This window comes from Myxocyprinus asiaticus, chromosome 13 (assembly GCF_019703515.2).
Source record: "Myxocyprinus asiaticus isolate MX2 ecotype Aquarium Trade chromosome 13, UBuf_Myxa_2, whole genome shotgun sequence".
NCBI lineage: Eukaryota > Metazoa > Chordata > Actinopteri > Cypriniformes > Catostomidae > Myxocyprinus > Myxocyprinus asiaticus.
In genome coordinates, this window is record NC_059356.1 from 6,048,901 (window position 1) to 6,065,872 (window position 16,972).

The window sequence follows — 16,972 nt, forward strand, 5'->3', positions numbered from 1 at the left end:
AGAAATGTGAAGCTTATAATTTTATAAAAGCACTTGCATTAATTCTTCTGTTAAAACTCATGTATTATTTGAGCTGTAATGTTGTTTAAATTATAATTTTTTACAGTCGTTTTAGGGTTTGTTGACATTACATCATCATGGTAACCAAGTTGTAAATGACATGACGACTCTTGTTTTTCCCTAACGAATGTGTGTGTGTGTGTGTAATGCGTATTGTGTATAGTATGTGTGTCCACTTGTGTGGGAATGTGTGTGTGTGTGTGTACAAGTGCAGGAGACAAGTGTGTGTGTGTGTGTGTGTGTGTGTGTGTGTGTGTGTGTGTGTGTGTGTGAGGAGGAGAGTGCTTCCCAAAGTTGTGTTGATCAAGTGTATCAACTGTAGCTTTGATACTGTTCAAGTTCGAAAACATCACTTTAGAACTAGCAACGGAGTAATGAAGTAACAAGGTAGTGCGCACGTGTGTGTGTATGAGAGAGAGAGAGAGAAACTGAGAGAGATCGCGTTTGGAATTCCGTAAGGAATAATTGACTCCGGCCTGTTGAATTATTGAAAAATAATGCACACCCGAGGTAGTAATGCACCTTGGGTGTGCATTATTTTTCAATAATTCAATGGGCCGGAGTCAATTATTCCGCTTATACCATGGTTACCACAGCATAATACATTGTTCAATGTTTTATCTCAAGACATTTTCAGTTTTCATCCCTAAAATGCTCTTGTGATTGGAACCATTTTTCTTCCACCACGGATTCAGTGTCTTGCTTTGATACAGTCCGAGCCTTCGTTGCTAATTCGTAAATGTCACTTTAGAACTAGCAACGGAGGATAGCGAAGCTTATGCTGCTTTACTGGAGCACATACTGGAGTAACAAGCAATGTAATGTGATTGTAAGTGTGTGTGTGCGTTTGTGCGTGTGAGTTTGTGCATGTGTGTGAGAGTTTGTGTGTGAGTTTGTTTCTGAGTTACCGAAAGAGAGAAACTCATAAACTGAAATAGATCACTTCTGGGATTACCTTTTTTGGTTGTAGCTCTCGTCAGAAGTAACCGCTTCAAAATCGCCAAGATGTAAGTTTAAGCACTTCTCAGCAGCAGCGAGTGTTGCCATTTTGTATATAGCTTCTCCGTTGTAAACCTTAACAACAGATTTCAACCCCACTGCACTGCAGCGCGAGGGTGCTTCCCACAGATATTTTAGATAATATAGAAACTGTTGTATTGATCAAGTGTATCTAGCTTTGATATAGCTCAAGCCTTCGTTGCTAATTCGACTTCGAAAAGTCACTTAAGAACTAGCAACGGAGGATGTGCTGCTTTTCGGCATTGGAGTAACAAGTTAGTGCGAGCGTTCGTGTGTGTGTGTATGCGCGTATGTGTAAATGTAGGATATTAAAGACATTGTTTGACGTTCTTAACCAGTGTCTTTGTTTAATTATTGTACAGTGTGTGTGTGGGTAAGATGAGAGAGAGAGAGGGAGCCCAAGGACGCTTTTTGGAATTGAAATACATTTAGGATATTATAGACACTTTTTGTCATTCTTATCCAATGTACTTAACTACTGTCTTTGTTTTGATTGGTTATTTTGTTGTGGTAGCCTGTAGGGCTCTTTGAAATAACTGAAATAATTTGGCGAAGTGATATGGAACCGTTATGTGGTCAAGACCTGGAACTACTGTCATGTGTATTCTGTTGATTCATGTCTTTTATTTTGAAATGTTTAGTTCCTGTTTCCCTTGTCATGTGATTTCTGTTTTCCCTCCATGTTCATGTGTCATGTTTTCATTGGTTTATTGTTTAATTAGCTTGTTATGAGTTCTGTTTGTTCATTGGTTTATGTTCCCCCATGTCCATGTATTTAAGCCTCATGTTTTCCATTGTGTAGTTGTCAAGTATTGAATGTGAATGTGTATGTGAATGTTGTTTTGTTGTCAAGTCAAGCCAAGCCAAGCCAAGCCAAGCCATGCCATAGTCAAGTCTAGTTTATGTCAAGTTCATGTTTTTGTTAAATCACGTTTATAGTTAGGGTTACTGGTTATCACGTTTATAAATAAACTGCACTTGGGTTCTTCATCTTCACGTCTTCATCATTGCTATCATTGTCAGCAGCCTACAACGTTACAACTACTTCATAGCCGTGCGTTTACTGGAAATTAATTGCACACCTTAGAACATCTGTCAACCAATCAGAATCAAGCATTCAACAGACCCTTGGTATAATTTTCAATAATTCAACGGTCCATCGTCAATTATACCTTACATATTTTATTTCCAACTGTCAGAAAAGTGTGTGTGGAGTTCAGCTTTGGAGTGAGTACAGTTTAGACCTGTGATCCGAAGATGCAGAAGATTGACTGATTGTTCAGAATGATGACTATGTGACTGTGGTCTGAGAAAGGTAACTGTGCCATCACTATGAAGAAGTTGAAGCTTTTTTATTTTTATATCTATGATAGTGTAGTCCACTGTGCTGCTGTCTAGAGAGGAGCAGAAGGAAAATAAGCACAAGGAATCACGCTTTGTTCTGCCATTAAAGGGATAGTTTACCCAAAAATTCTCTCATAATTTACTCACCCTCATGCCATCCCAGATGTGTATGACTTTCTTTCTTTAGCTGAACACAAACAAATTATTTCTAAAGGAATATTTTTAGCTCTGTAGGTCCATACAATGCAAGTGAATGGTGACCAGATCTTTGTATCTACAAAAATTACATAAAGGATACATAAAAGTAATCCATACGACTCCAGTGTTTAAATCCATGTCTTCAGAAGCAATGTGATTGGTGTAATTAAGAAACAAATCAATATTTAAGAAATTTTTTACCCTAAATCTCCACTTTAAATTTCACTTTCAGATGTGAAAGTGAAACTAAACAGGCACCACATGTGACTTTCAGATGAGCGAATTCAAGTGTCTTTACAAATATTTATTTTGTTAGTGATAGTATGTTGTGTGCACACAAAAATGACCTGAACGGTGATTGAGGGTTAAGATGAAGTGACTGATTAATGGCACTTTATTGGTATTCACCTCTCATTTACCAAAAGACCTCAACCTTTCCATCATAACATTTGTTGAAAGAATCAGATGAGAAATATTGTCTTCCCCCAAAATTTGAGACACACTGATACTTAATGATCAAGTGAAGAAAGACAGTCATTTACAATCTCTTAACCTCCTGAGACGTCCACATGACTGTGTGCATTTTCCATTTTCCTTTTTGATTTGTAACTAGTAGCACCTAGTAATTTTTTATTTTTTTTTTATCCCCTTTTCTACCAATCTGGAATGCCCAATTCTCACTACTTAGTAGATCCTCGTGGTGGTGCGGTTACTCACCTCAATCTGGGTGGCAGAGGACAAGCCTCAGTTGCCTCCGCTTCTGAGACCGTCAATCCGCGCATCTTATCACGTGGCTCACTGTGCATGACACCACGGAGACTCCGCATGTGGTGGCTCATGCTACTCTCCACGATCCACGCACAATTTACCACACGCCCCACTGAGAGTGAGAACCACTAGTCACGACCACGAGGAGGTTACTCCATGTGACCCTACCCTCCCTAGCAACCGGGCCAATTTGGTTGCTTAGGAGACCTGGCTGGAGTCACTCAGCACCCCTGGATTCGAACTCGAAACTCCAGGGGTAATAGTAAGCGTCAATATTCGCTGAGCTACCCAGGCCCTCCAGCAGCTAGTAATTGTGAAATTTTAAGTAATTTCAAGCTATAGAAAGTCAGACGTTATAAACATTACAGCTGATTTTCTGTAAAGCTGAATAAATTATTCTTATTTAAAGTAATGGCCAGCATCATCCAATCACTGACAACCATGTTAAAATAAATTTTTGCATTATAAAATTCTGAATCTATGTACTGATTTTCAATGTCCCATGTCTGCCAAATATTTTGAGTGGTCCAAACATCATCTGCAGCCTGAAACTGAACTTTTGGTTGGATTTTAGGAGTGAATGCATTTAGCTGCATAGAAAGCTATAAGATGCACCTTTGCTCCCTATTTAGTAATGACTTAACCTCCAGTGTGCTGTCTGTCTTCACTGGTCTCAGAACAGTTTGAAATGCACATTATTTTCATCCTAACTCCGGATACAACCTCTGAAAGCAAAATTTTCCAGCTTTTGGATACGTCCATTGACTTTTAATATGAAAATGCACAGTGAATGTCCGATTTTTATGGAAAGTTGCTCAATAAATCAAGCATAGCCTATAGCGAAGCCAGAATGTAATGTCCACATATGTGGATGCAGGGGCCACCATCTGCAGTTTTATGATTGATCCAGAGTCCCTTTATCTTTTTGTACTGCTGAGCCTTCACTATCAAAAGTGCATCAGACCTCTCAGGAGCAGATTCTGCAACAGCAGCAAGACAGATTTAATTGCCAGTTAGGAGCAATGCAGAGCAGCACATAGAAAAGGTTGGGAGGCTAGACAATAATGTCAAGAGCAATGATGAATTGCGACTCTCAACAGAGGAACAGCTGATGGAGTATTGGATTTGTTTATTATATAATCAAAGACATGATGAGCTCAGAGCAGTGTATGAAGAAGAAATTCTATAGATACATGGTCTCCATTGATTTCATATTTTATTACTTGAAATTAATGGCTTATTCTTTCAGTTGAAATGTTTTTGTTATGAACACATTTTTATTAGGAGTTTCTTGTTATTTTACCCACTAGTGTAACAATTAAGATTACACAGGATTTCACATACTGTCCAGATGATGGCAGTGTTTTTATAATCAATCACTCCATCAGGATCATTCCTCTGGTCTTTTGAACTCTATTAAAAATCAATCAATCAATCAGTCTGTCTGTCTGTCTGTCTGTCTGTCTGTCTGTCTGTCTGTCTGTCTGTCTTTATATCATGTAAACATATATAAAAACATACTTTTTTATGCTTATATTTAAAATGTTTGGGAGTCTTTAACATTCTGTCTTTGTAACAAAACACGTGTATTGAAGTGCATGACTGAGCTCTCTTTACTCTGCACATATGAATAGTCTACACAGTAGCGCATTGTGAGTTTGTGTAAATTGGTAAATAAAGCATCGCTGGCTGTTAATATTTAATCATTAGGATTAAGTGTGTGTCTGCAATAGAATGGCTGATTATGAGAGCTTTTTTATAACATTAACATATTTCAGCGAGTACATGATGTGTAATTTCTTATGTAAATAAATATCTGCAGTTCCGTAAAGATTTTTCCAAAAACTCGAAACCGTTGCAGTTCTGTTGTGTTGCGCGAGAGGGCAGCAACGCCCCAGTCGATATCGCCATTCAGACAACGTAGAAGACAACTCAACCAATGACATTACAGGAGCCTTTATGACGCAACGTGACAGAATGGCGTGCGCGGGAGATGAAGTCGCGTTTAAAAAGGTATGTTTAAAATAATTTATATTAACCTCTTTAACATATAATTCATAGCATGATTGGCAGTTGAGGATTTTCGGATAATTAGCGTTTTTTTTTTAGATACTTGCGCCTTTGCAATTGCGCTTATTTTTAACGACTAACAATCATATAATTTTTTTTAGGAAACTATCAGCAAACTGTTGACACTGTTTTTCAGGGAGGACAAAACCAAAGGTGAGACAGTTTATTTTATAAATTGTCACTAATTGTGGAATGTTAACAATTATATTTTTAAAGGTTTCATTTGCGTATTCGTAGTCTCTCGGTCATACCAGCAGTCATAAACACTGAGACATGTTGGCAATGATATTTGTAGTAAACCATAGTAACCGCAAAATTAACCATGGTTACTATATGGATACAGTATTTTGTATGAAAACCATGGTTTCAGAAAAAAAAAAAAAAAAACAACAGTCATGGTTACTACAATATTACTACAGTAAAACCATAGTAAACCAATGATACTTGTAGTAAAACCATAATAAACCCCAAATTTATGATTTTTATTACCATAGTTATCACTTTCCTGTATAACTATGGTTTTACTGTGAATATCATGGTTAAAATATCGTTACTGTAGTAAAACTATGGTAAATTAATTGCCCAACTATTTCAATTAACACAATTAACCCTTGTCTGACCTTCATGACATTTTTGTCTTTTTCATTTGAGTTTTTTCGATCATTTTGGTATGTTAATGCCAACAGCATAAATTTTGCCAAATGTGTGTTTTTATGGGAATTTTGATATTTCAACCTCAGTTACTATAATACATTTATAATACACTGTGTACACAAAATAGTTACACTCAGAACCTTCAGGACAAAAATTTCTCCATCGAAACCCATTAAAATTACAATATTTGATCCCAGTGCCATTTAAGCATAAATCATGAATTCTATGATATTATGCTTTCTTTCTGGAGCCCTGAATTCAAAATGTAAATGTTTAATATTTTCCACCAGATGGCGCCATTTTTATCATGTTTAGCCTATGGAGCAAATACATGCTTTTTTCCTATTTTCTGTTTGCTGTATTTTAGAGCACTGCAGGCCAACTGAATAACTTATGCAGCTAAAATTGTGTGTGTGTGTTGGTATGGACGTCAGAGTGTGTTTTGTATGTGTGTATTAAGAAATGTGTGTGTAAAAAAAACAACAGTGGAATTATGTAAACAAACTGGCATTTAAAGGGTTAAAATCCTGAAAATGAATAAATATTTGGTAGTTATGATCAGGACTGATGTTGGTTAAAAAAATATATATAAGTCAGTGAAAGTGGAAAATAGTATTAATATATATATTATTGTTATGCCAGTTTTTTGATGCGGACATTTTTGTCCTCTAAGGACCTCCTGAGTAACTTTTTTTTTTTTAATTGACGTACAAGGGTTAAATTCCTGCCCTGTTCTCTAAGGGGCTCCGAAGTTAGTTATAACCAAGTTACGAACTTGGTAAAAAATTAAACGGCACTGTGAAAGACCCCAGTGTCCAATAATTACATTTATTATTAATCACAATACATGATAATATTTTGTGCCACCCAATACAGTTCATATAGTTCATCCTAACTGTTGGCTGCCAAGCAATTAACACTCAAAGATGAATGATTGGCGCATTAATATTCTTTATAATTCAACTGATGCACTGCAGGTTTGTCGTGCAGAACATCTCATCGGATTAAGAGCCGGAACTATATATTTCATAATTTTAAATTTAGACTCTAGCACACCTTTCTTATAACTCTCATGACAGGATGAATGTTTTCTATGAGCGTTAATATTTCTGGAATGCTTAAAATCCCCTCAGAGGTCATATGTCTAAAGGAGCAAGTTCAGATGAACTGTCTTCAAATTTAATCTAGTATTATCAACAAATCAAAAAGATTAACAGCCTCCAATACTGACAGAAAGCGCAACACACCCAGCATTCTTTGAAGAAGAGTGCTTAAAATCAGTGTTGAAATCATGCAGCTGTACAACATTTACTAGTTTCACCCTGTTTCCCTTCCACAGCGAGTAGTGATGCTGTCCTGCTCATGGCTGAGATGCTGAAAGTGTTTGTCGAAGGTAAAACAAATGTTGCCTCATTCTATTTGATAAACGTTCATCTGGAAAATCACTGCTACGTTCTGTCTTGAGCAGTTTACATACAACATACAGGTGCATCTCAATAAATTAGAATGTCGTGGAAAAGTTCATTTATTTCAGTAGTTCAACTCAAATTGTGAAACTCGTGTATTAAATAAATTCAATGCACACAGACTGAAGTAGTTTAAGTCTTGGTTCTTTTAATTGTCATGATTTTGGCTCACATTTAACAAAAACCCACCAATTCACTATCTCAAAAAATTAGAATACATCATAAGACCAATAAAAAAAACATTTTTAGTGAATTGTTGGCCTTCTGGAAAGTATGTTCATTTACTGTTTATGTACTCAATACTTGGTAGGGGCTCCTTTTGCTTTAATTACTGCCTCAATTCGGTGTGGCATGGAGGTGATCAGTTTGTGGCACTGCTGAGGTGGTATGGAAGCCCAGGTTTCTTTGACAGTGGCCTTCAGCTCATCTGCATTTTTTGGTCTCTTGTTTCTCATTTTCCTCTTGACAATACCCCATAGATTCTCTATGGGGTTCAGGTCTGGTGAGTTTGCTGGCCAGTCAAGAACACCAACACCATGGTCATTTAACCAACTTTTGGTGCTTTTGGCAGTGTGGGCAGGTGCCAAATCCTGCTGAAAAATGAAATCAGCATCTTTAAAAAGCTGGTCAGCAGAAGGAAGCCTGAAGTGCTCCAAAATTTCTTGGTAAACGGGTGCAGTGACTTTGGTTTTCAAAAAACACAATGGACCAACACCAGCAGATGACATTGCACCCCAAATCATCACAGACTGTGGAAACTTAACACTGGACTTCAAGCAACTTGGGCTATGAGCTTCTCTACCCTTCCTCCAGACTCTAGGACCTTGGTTTCCAAATGAAATACAAAACTTGCTCTCATCTGAAAAGAGGACTTTGGACCACTGGGCAACAGTCCAGTTCTTCTTCTCCTTAGCCCAGGTAAGACGCCTCTGACGTTGTCTATGGTTCAGGAGTGGCTTAACAAGAAGAATACGACAACTGTAGCCAAATTCCTTGACACGTCTGTGTGTGGTGGCTCTTGATACCTTGACCCCAGCCTCAGTCCTTGTGACGTTCACCCAAATTCTTGAATCGATTTTGCTTGACAATCCTCATAAAGCTGCGGTTCTCTCGGTTGGTTGTGCATCTTTTTCTTCCACACTTTTCCCTTCCACTCAACTTTCTGTTAACATGCTTGGATACAGCACTCTGTGAACTGCCAAAGAAGCTGGCTATGAATGTTTGTGGCTTACCCTCCTTGTGAAGGGTGTCAGTGATTGCAGATTGTGTAGCCTAGTGAACCAAACTGAGAGACCATTTTGAAGGCTCAGGAAAAATTTGCAGGTGTTTTGAGTTGATTAGCTGATTGGCATGTCACCATATTCTAATTTTTTGAGAGAGTGAATTGGTGGGTTTTTGTTAAATGTGAGCCAAAATCATCACAATTAAAAGAACCAAAGACTTAAACTACTTCAGTCTGTGTGCATTGAATTTATTTAATACACGAGTTTCACAATTTGAGTTGAATTACTGAAATAAATGAACTTTTCCACGACATTCTAATTTATTGAGATGCACCTGTACCCCAAATAATATGTTCTAGTTTGTATAATTGCTAACCCCCGTGGGGACCCAGGGTAGAATATGTCCCTGGCACCCCCTTGCTGATCGTAAGAGGCGACAAATTGGGCAACTTCTTTGCCGTAAATTGCAACCCATGTCTGGGGTGGACGAGAACCTGGTATTTGAGGAATGTGTATGCTGCGGCTGACTCAGATCCAACACAATACTTTGGCTTTGAATTCACATAGACGGGAGGTTGGAAGGACCCGGTCCAATCAATCGGCTAGTCAAGATGTACCTGAAAGTGCATTGGCTTAGGGTCAATTGAGTAAAATATGCTGGCAAATGTACCGATAAAGGCATTTTATCACCCATCATTGAACAGCAGCAAAGGAGTTATATGCACTAGAGAGTTACACAACATGGACAAGGCTGGAATAGCATCAGAATTAACTCAACAAGGTGTAATGAATGTCAAGAGGATCACAATCAAAAAAGAAGAACAGATAATTAAGACAGGCACTTACATTATAACCTTTAATAAATCCCAACCTCCGGAGAGGATCCAAAATGGATATGTGAGTGTACCGGTCAATATTTTTATTCCAAACCCATTGAGATGCTACAACTGTCAAAAATTTGTCCACGGTTCTGCTTTCTGCAAAAGAAAAGCAATCTGCTGCAACTGTGGAGAAGGACATGAACCAGGGTGTTCAAGACTGATCAAATCAGCAGCAGCTGTTCAGCTAATCACCCAGCCTCAACAAAAGAATGTCCGATTTGGATAAAGGAAAAAGAAATTCAAAGAATAAAATGTGTTGAAAGGATCAGCTATGTTGAAGCATGAAAAAAAGTTGAGGAGACCCCATCCTTTAACCTGAGGAAAACATATGCTTCTGTGGTGAAACCAACCATGAGCACCACTGATTGCCAGACTGATTTGACCTGGGTGAACAGTGAGAAACCACAAAATGTCAGCAACAGAACTTCCGAGCCAATGAAAAAGAAGAATCAAGGAACACAAAGTCAAATAATGACAAATCAAACCCAAGCCAAGCAAGACGAAAGATCATCAAATGAGCACAATCAGTCCTCGAGAGGGAAAAAGATGCAACAAAATCGAATCAAGAAAGAAAAACACACAAAACTGAATGTTTAAAGAATTACGATTCTGAAATAACAGAGACTACAAATTCCCGAAGTCGAAGCTTGTCTCCAAAATGCAAAGGTAAAGGGCAGATACTTGTCTTACCTACTTGAAAATGAGGAATCATATAATTCAGTGGAACTGTCGAGAATTTAAGGCAAACTTTTCAGAACTGAAGCAACTAGCAGCTATTTTGAATCCCATTGCCTTCTGCCTCCAGGAAACCCATCTAACAATAGATAGACAACTGACACTGAAAAAGTATAATATCTATAACACTTTTGGCAAAAATATACAACGTCCATCTGGTGGATCAACTATATTAGTAAGACACGACATAATCCACAGCCACATACCAGTAAATACAAACCTGCAAGCGGTAGCTGTACATCTAACTCTTCATAAAACCATAACTATGTGCTCTATTTATATACCCCCTGATGCCTCGGTGACAATACAAGAACTAAACAAAATGGTAGAAAAGTTACCATACATATTAATGGGTGACTTTTATAGCCACAGCACATTATGGGGAGGTAAACATACAAATACCAAAGGCAGAAGAATAGAGGAGTACATTTACAATAATAATTTGTGCTTACTAAATGATGGTTCAAGCACATATTTGCATCCAGGATATGGAACATATTCCGCTATTGATTTAACTTTGTGTGAATCTGAAATAATAATTGACTTTTCATGGCAAGTATGGAAGGATCTCTGTGGAAGTGATCATTACCCACTGATTATAACATCTACTGAAGAAGATATACAACAAGACACTTCTAGATGGCAATTGAAAAAAGCTAATTGGTATAATTTCCAAAAACTTTGTTATGAGAAGTTCAACATAGACTGGCAAGAATATCAAGATCCGATAAATAAATTCACTGATATACTGATTGAAATAGCAGAAAAAAACTGTGCCAAAAACATCAACAAAGTCATGCCATCGGAGAAACCCTTGGTTTAAAGAAGACTGTAAAAAGGCTATTGCTGATTGGAAGAAGGCAGAAAGAACCTTTAATAAACATCCAACAACCAAAAACCTCATCAGATTGAAAATTTATAGAGCACAAGCACGAAGAATTATTAACGAAACCAAGACAACTCCAAACAAAGAGTTGGAAAAAAACATATCGAGTTTAACGTCACAGACACCAACAAAGAAAGTATGGGATATGATACGAAAGATGAAATATAAGGAAGGATTCATCGTCAATAGCATTTGCAAATCAGGAAAAATACCAGCTAACTGGAAAGAAGCAACCGTTATACCAATACCTAAACCAGGAAAAGACCATACTGATCCAAACAATTATCGCCCAATAGCCTTAACCAGCTGCCTATGCAAAACCATGGAACGAATAATCAATGATCGGCTGGTGTGGATTTTGGAAAAAGACCAAAAGATCAGTAAATATGTGGATTTAGATGAGGAAAAAGTACTCTTGATCACCTTATAAGATTAGAATCTTTTATATTGGATGGTTTTATTAAAAAAGAACATGTAGTAGCTGTATTTTTGGATTTAGAAAAAGCTTATGATATTACGTGGAGGTATGGCATTCTAAAGGATTCTAAAAAAATGTATCTAAGAGTTTTTCGTGTTTGAGTAAGAAATGTGCTATCTGAATTTGCATGTACAAGAATCAGGAGTGTCCCAAGGAATTATACTTTCAGTAACACTTTTCAGCATTAAAATTAATGGGATTGTAAGTGTTATGGGGCTTAATATATTCCGTAGCCTATATGTAGATGATGTGTGCATTTGTTATAAAGGCAAATAAATGAACGTAATTGAGAGACAAATACAAATATATATATAAATAAAATGGATTTACATTTTCTAAATCGAAAACTGTATGTATGCATTTTTGTATTTTGCGATCTATGCACCTCGAGCCAGAACTCTTTTTGGAAAGTGAACCTATAAAAGTCATAAAAGAGACAAAATTCCTAGGACTTTTGATAATAAACTATCCTTCATCCCTAATATCAAAATGCTGCGGAATAGATGCTTCAAAGCAATGGATATTATAAAAGTGCTAGCAAGGATCAAATGGGGTGCAGATTGTGAAGTACACTTGAGACTCTATAGGACACTTGTTCGATCAAAAATGGACTATGGGAGCGCAGTTTATGGATCTACCAGGAAAGCATATATTACAATGTTGGATACAGTACATCATATAGGATTGAGACTTGCACTAGGAGCATTTAGGACCTCTCCAATCCACAGCTTGTATACAGAAGCAAGAGAACCATCACTATATAACAGAAGGCTGAAACTGGCCCTTAACTATGCAGTTAAACTAAAAGCTAATGAAAGTAACCCAGCATATCCTTCAGTCTTTCATCCTCAACATTCACACCTGTATGAAGCCAGACCCAGGTACATCAGTCCTTTTGGAATTCGCACAAAACCACACTTGGAGAACATGGACATTAATCTGGATATCCTAACATCGACACATCTGTGCCCTATACTACCCTGGAATATAAAAAAAAACAACTATCATGATGAACCTGGCTCAGTATACTAAAAAGATAAATCATCCAAATGTCTACCAGGAGAAATTCCTGGACATAAGATGCAGCTTACCATCTCATGAACCAGTGTACACAGATGGATCAAAGTCAGACAATCATGTATCTGTAGCAGTAGTGATTGGCCCAAAATGTTTTGGCAAGTGTATTCCTGGACAAAGTTACATTTTCACAGCAGAAGCTTGTGCATTATTACTAGCTTTAGAACAAATCGAAAAGGAACAACAACGTCACTTTCTAATTTGTACAGATTCTAAATCTTGCCTGCAAGCACTCGAAGCTCTGAAAACAGAACACCCTACAATTATTAAACAGGAAAAGTGGACTAGATTTCAATATGTCTTTTGTTGGATGCCAGGCCATATGGGATTGTCTGGCAATGAACAGGCAGATAAAGCGGCTAAGGAAGCACTTCAGTTGGACATGACAGAATGTAATATACCAGCATCTGACGTTAAACTCATATTGAATCTGTACATTCACAGCAAATGGAATTAATGCATATATAACAAACTACATGAAGTGAACCCAGTACTAAATCAAGGAGTTTATTATCTCCTCTTTGAAAATAGATATGACCAGGTTGTATATACGAGATATTGAACTGGTCACTCAAGACTCACTCATTCATACTTATTGAAAGGGGAAGAGAAACCGGTTTGTGATCTATGTAAGAATTTCTTGAGCGTAAAACATATTTTGATAGAATGTCCATATCTAAATGATATTAGACAATGGTTTTATTCAGAAAATATATTGATGGACATTTTCAAAAAGGTCTTAAAAGGAATTTTTAGAATTCCTATCACATATTAAACTGAAAAACTCTATACAATTTGTATTGTTATATATGTGGATTTTTGTATCTGTCAAACTATTGTAAACATTGTTTAATTTGATTACTGTTGTCTTTGCCATGAATATAGCCATTGCTGCTGATATGCATCAAAAATAGAAATAAATAAATAAATGTATAATTGCTAATGTTTCAGTACCTATCCATCATATGACCTAGGATGACTTGCATGTAATTTCATCATTGTAAAGTGTGTCCTGGTTCTTTCTTTCAATGCAATTAATATGATGTCCTAATGCTTTAGAGGCGGCACGCAGAACAGTTAAACAGGCTGACAGTGAGGACTGTGACACCGTTGATATTGAGCACTTTGAAAAGGTTCTGCCACAGTTGGTGAGTTGAATGTTGTTTGTGAGTTTTTCAAAAATTGAGTTCGGTCTTATTTAGTACTCTTAAAAAAATTAAATAAAAACTCTCCACAGCAACACTAATTGTTTTCAGTTTCCTAGCTTTATTATTTTACAAAGTATGTGGTAATGGAGAGCATTTTTCGAAACGCTCCGCTTTCGGTGGAGGAAAATATGTTCTTGGATGAGATATGTAAATGTAGCAAAATCAATGCTTTCTCCTGTACTTTTTCCTGTGTTAAATTATTGATTTGATTCATATTAATGTTTTGCAAAACCTTTTTTGAAAAATGCGGCTCAGTGCTCTAAATGTTTTTACTTAACTGAGTTTCTGTGTTTTTATGAAAATTAGTATGCCAAATATAATTTTTGTTTGCTATCAGTCAGCAATGCATAATTCTGCATGTTTTGCAACAACTACCAAAGTTTTTCCTCTAAGTAATGTATAATTTCATTTGCAGCTTCTTGATTTTTAATTTTTGCTGTGGAGCCAGAAGATGGCGATGTTACCTAGCTCTTTGGATCACAAACAACCTGGATTTCAGTTCATCTCCTTTGCAGCTCCTTGTCTTGACTGTGTATAAGTATTTCATGAATGACTAGTAATAAATAAATAAAATCAATTCTAATTGTTATTAGTTATTTTTCTTGTTGTGATCTTGTTATCATCAGTCTTTCATGTTGTTTAGTAGTTTAACTGCATCAGTGCTCTGTGAAGACTGGACGGTAGGAATGCCTGCTGGTTACCAGCAGTGTTATTGCCTCCCAGGAAAGAGGTCTCGACTCTCACCCTGTCGTGGCTCTGTAGGCCACCTGTGCTCCGCTCAGCAGCAGGTGCTTCCAGCATGCTTCGCCCCGCTCCCCCATCAAAGCCTCTTGAAGCAGTTGGAATTGATTAAAGTAATAAGGGAGGCAGCAAAGCTCCTTAGATGATGACAAGTGGCAGGAAAAAGGAGCACCCCCCTCCGGCCACTTTGAAGTTCCCCTTTCCCCTCGCTGTCCTGCAATGTGGAATAGTTGAAGGTGTCACGGAGGTGAGAGGACACAGGGTGGAATGTGTGCGCGGAGTGTCAGACTGGAAAAATTACTGCGACCACACGCGTAGTTGTTCGGTTTTAGTGGAAGCATAACAAAACAAATTGGAACAGAAGAACATAATTTTGAGGGTAAATAAGACGTTCAGTCGCGCAAGGGGGGCTCGCCGTCTTTCATCATGGCAGAGAGAAAATCTTTCGCTCTGATAATTGTGCCCTTGGAGTCCGTTTAACCTGTGGCCAGTAAGTTTCCAGTAGTGGAGCTAGAAAGGGATTGCTCGCTTGGGTTTATTATTGGGTAAACAGAGTACATGGCAAGCACTATTGTTAAGGGCTTGGGGATTTAAGGATAACTGCAATACATATTGCTTGTTGTGTACCAGCCCATTTGCTTTAATCTTGCTGAAGTATTTTTGTCTTGTTTTCCAGTAAAAAAGAAACTCTAAACATCCTTTAAGGGTTAGTTCACCCAAAAATGAAAATTCTCTCATTATTTACTCACCCTCATGATATCCCAGGTTTTGAACACATTTGAAGAAAAATAGAAAAATATCTCAGCTCAGTAGGTCCTTAAAATGCAAGTGAATGTAGATTTCTCTTTTGAAGCTCCAAAAATAACAGACAATCAGAATAAACGTCATCCATACGACTCCAGCAGTTAAATTAATGTCTTCTAAAGCGATACGATCACTTTTGGTGTGAAAAAAAAATAAAATTTATTTAAGTACTTTTTAACTATAAGCCATCACTTCCATTCAGCAGTCTATACGCATTCACGAGAGCGCTGAATTTTTGGTGCAAAAAAATAAATATTTAAGTACTTTTTAAATATAATCCTTCGGTTCCGGTAAGCTTCGCGAGAGGGTGGAGTTCACGCAGTCTCTTGTTTGACGTATTCACGTTGGCATATTATGGACATTATCTAACGGTCTATACAAAATACAATACAAAAATTATTATCAAGAATACGATTTTTGCCCTAATATCAAAGATCTTACTGTGGTGGCTCAGCGGTTAAGGCTCTGGGTTACTGATCAGAAGGTCAGGGGTTCAAGCCCCAGCACCACCAAGATGCCACTGTTGGGCCCTTGAGCAAGGCCCTTGACCCTATCTGCTCCAGGGGTGCCGCATCATGGCTGACCCTGCACTCTGACCCCAGCCTAGCTGGGATATGTGAAAAAAAAAAAGAATTTCACTGTATATATGTATAATGTGTGATGAATAAATACAATTATTAAATTGTAAAATGCTAGAAATAGCATTTTATCTTAGCGTAAAGCTGACAATTTACACAAGGTTTATTTCTATTTCTTCTGCTCCAAACTTACTTCAAACTTACTTCTCTGTCTGCTCGTATGAATGTAACACATCATAAGAAAGTGTTTCACCACTGTTCAAATGCATTTTGGATCGCATCATTTATATGTCTAAATGTTTTCCATCTGAAAGCACTAAATATTAAATGAAACAAATGACAATAAAATGCAAAGTAATCTCTTCAGTAATCAAAATACTTTTTGAATGTAACTGTATTCTAATTACCAATGATTTAAATTGTAACTGTAGTGGAATACAGTTACTTATATTTTGTATTTTAAATATGTAATCCCGTTACATGTATTCCCTTACTCCCCAACCCTGCCGATGGTGTAAGAACTTAATTCAATGGAGGACTGTTTTTTCCCCATTGTTTTAAGCACAAAGTTCACTAAATTGTGTCAGATTTCTCTGAAAACAAGACCTAATATTTTGTCATTTTTCTTGTCAAGTAAATGTATCTTGTTTAAGGATGTTCAGATATTTTTACTGAAAAAAAATATATTGATTGAGAACTATTTTTGCAGTGCACAGCCATTGTCAAGTAATGTCAAGTAAATCTTAAGAAGTCATGGAAATGTATATATTGAATATACATT

General features: G+C 37.1%; 1 protein-coding gene across 1 annotated transcript; it reads left to right on the forward strand.

Moving 5' to 3' along the window:
• The first annotated feature begins 5,305 nt into the window (after positions 1–5,305).
• On the forward strand, positions 5,306–14,657 carry cenpx (centromere protein X). The gene is made up of 5 exons (XM_051714545.1): positions 5,306–5,403; positions 5,562–5,613; positions 7,454–7,507; positions 13,920–14,008; positions 14,484–14,657. The coding sequence occupies exons 1-5, from the start codon at positions 5,350–5,352 to the stop codon at positions 14,496–14,498; spliced, it is 264 nt and encodes an 87-aa protein (XP_051570505.1). The 5' UTR covers positions 5,306–5,349; the 3' UTR covers positions 14,499–14,657.
• The last annotated feature ends 2,315 nt before the right edge of the window (positions 14,658–16,972 follow it).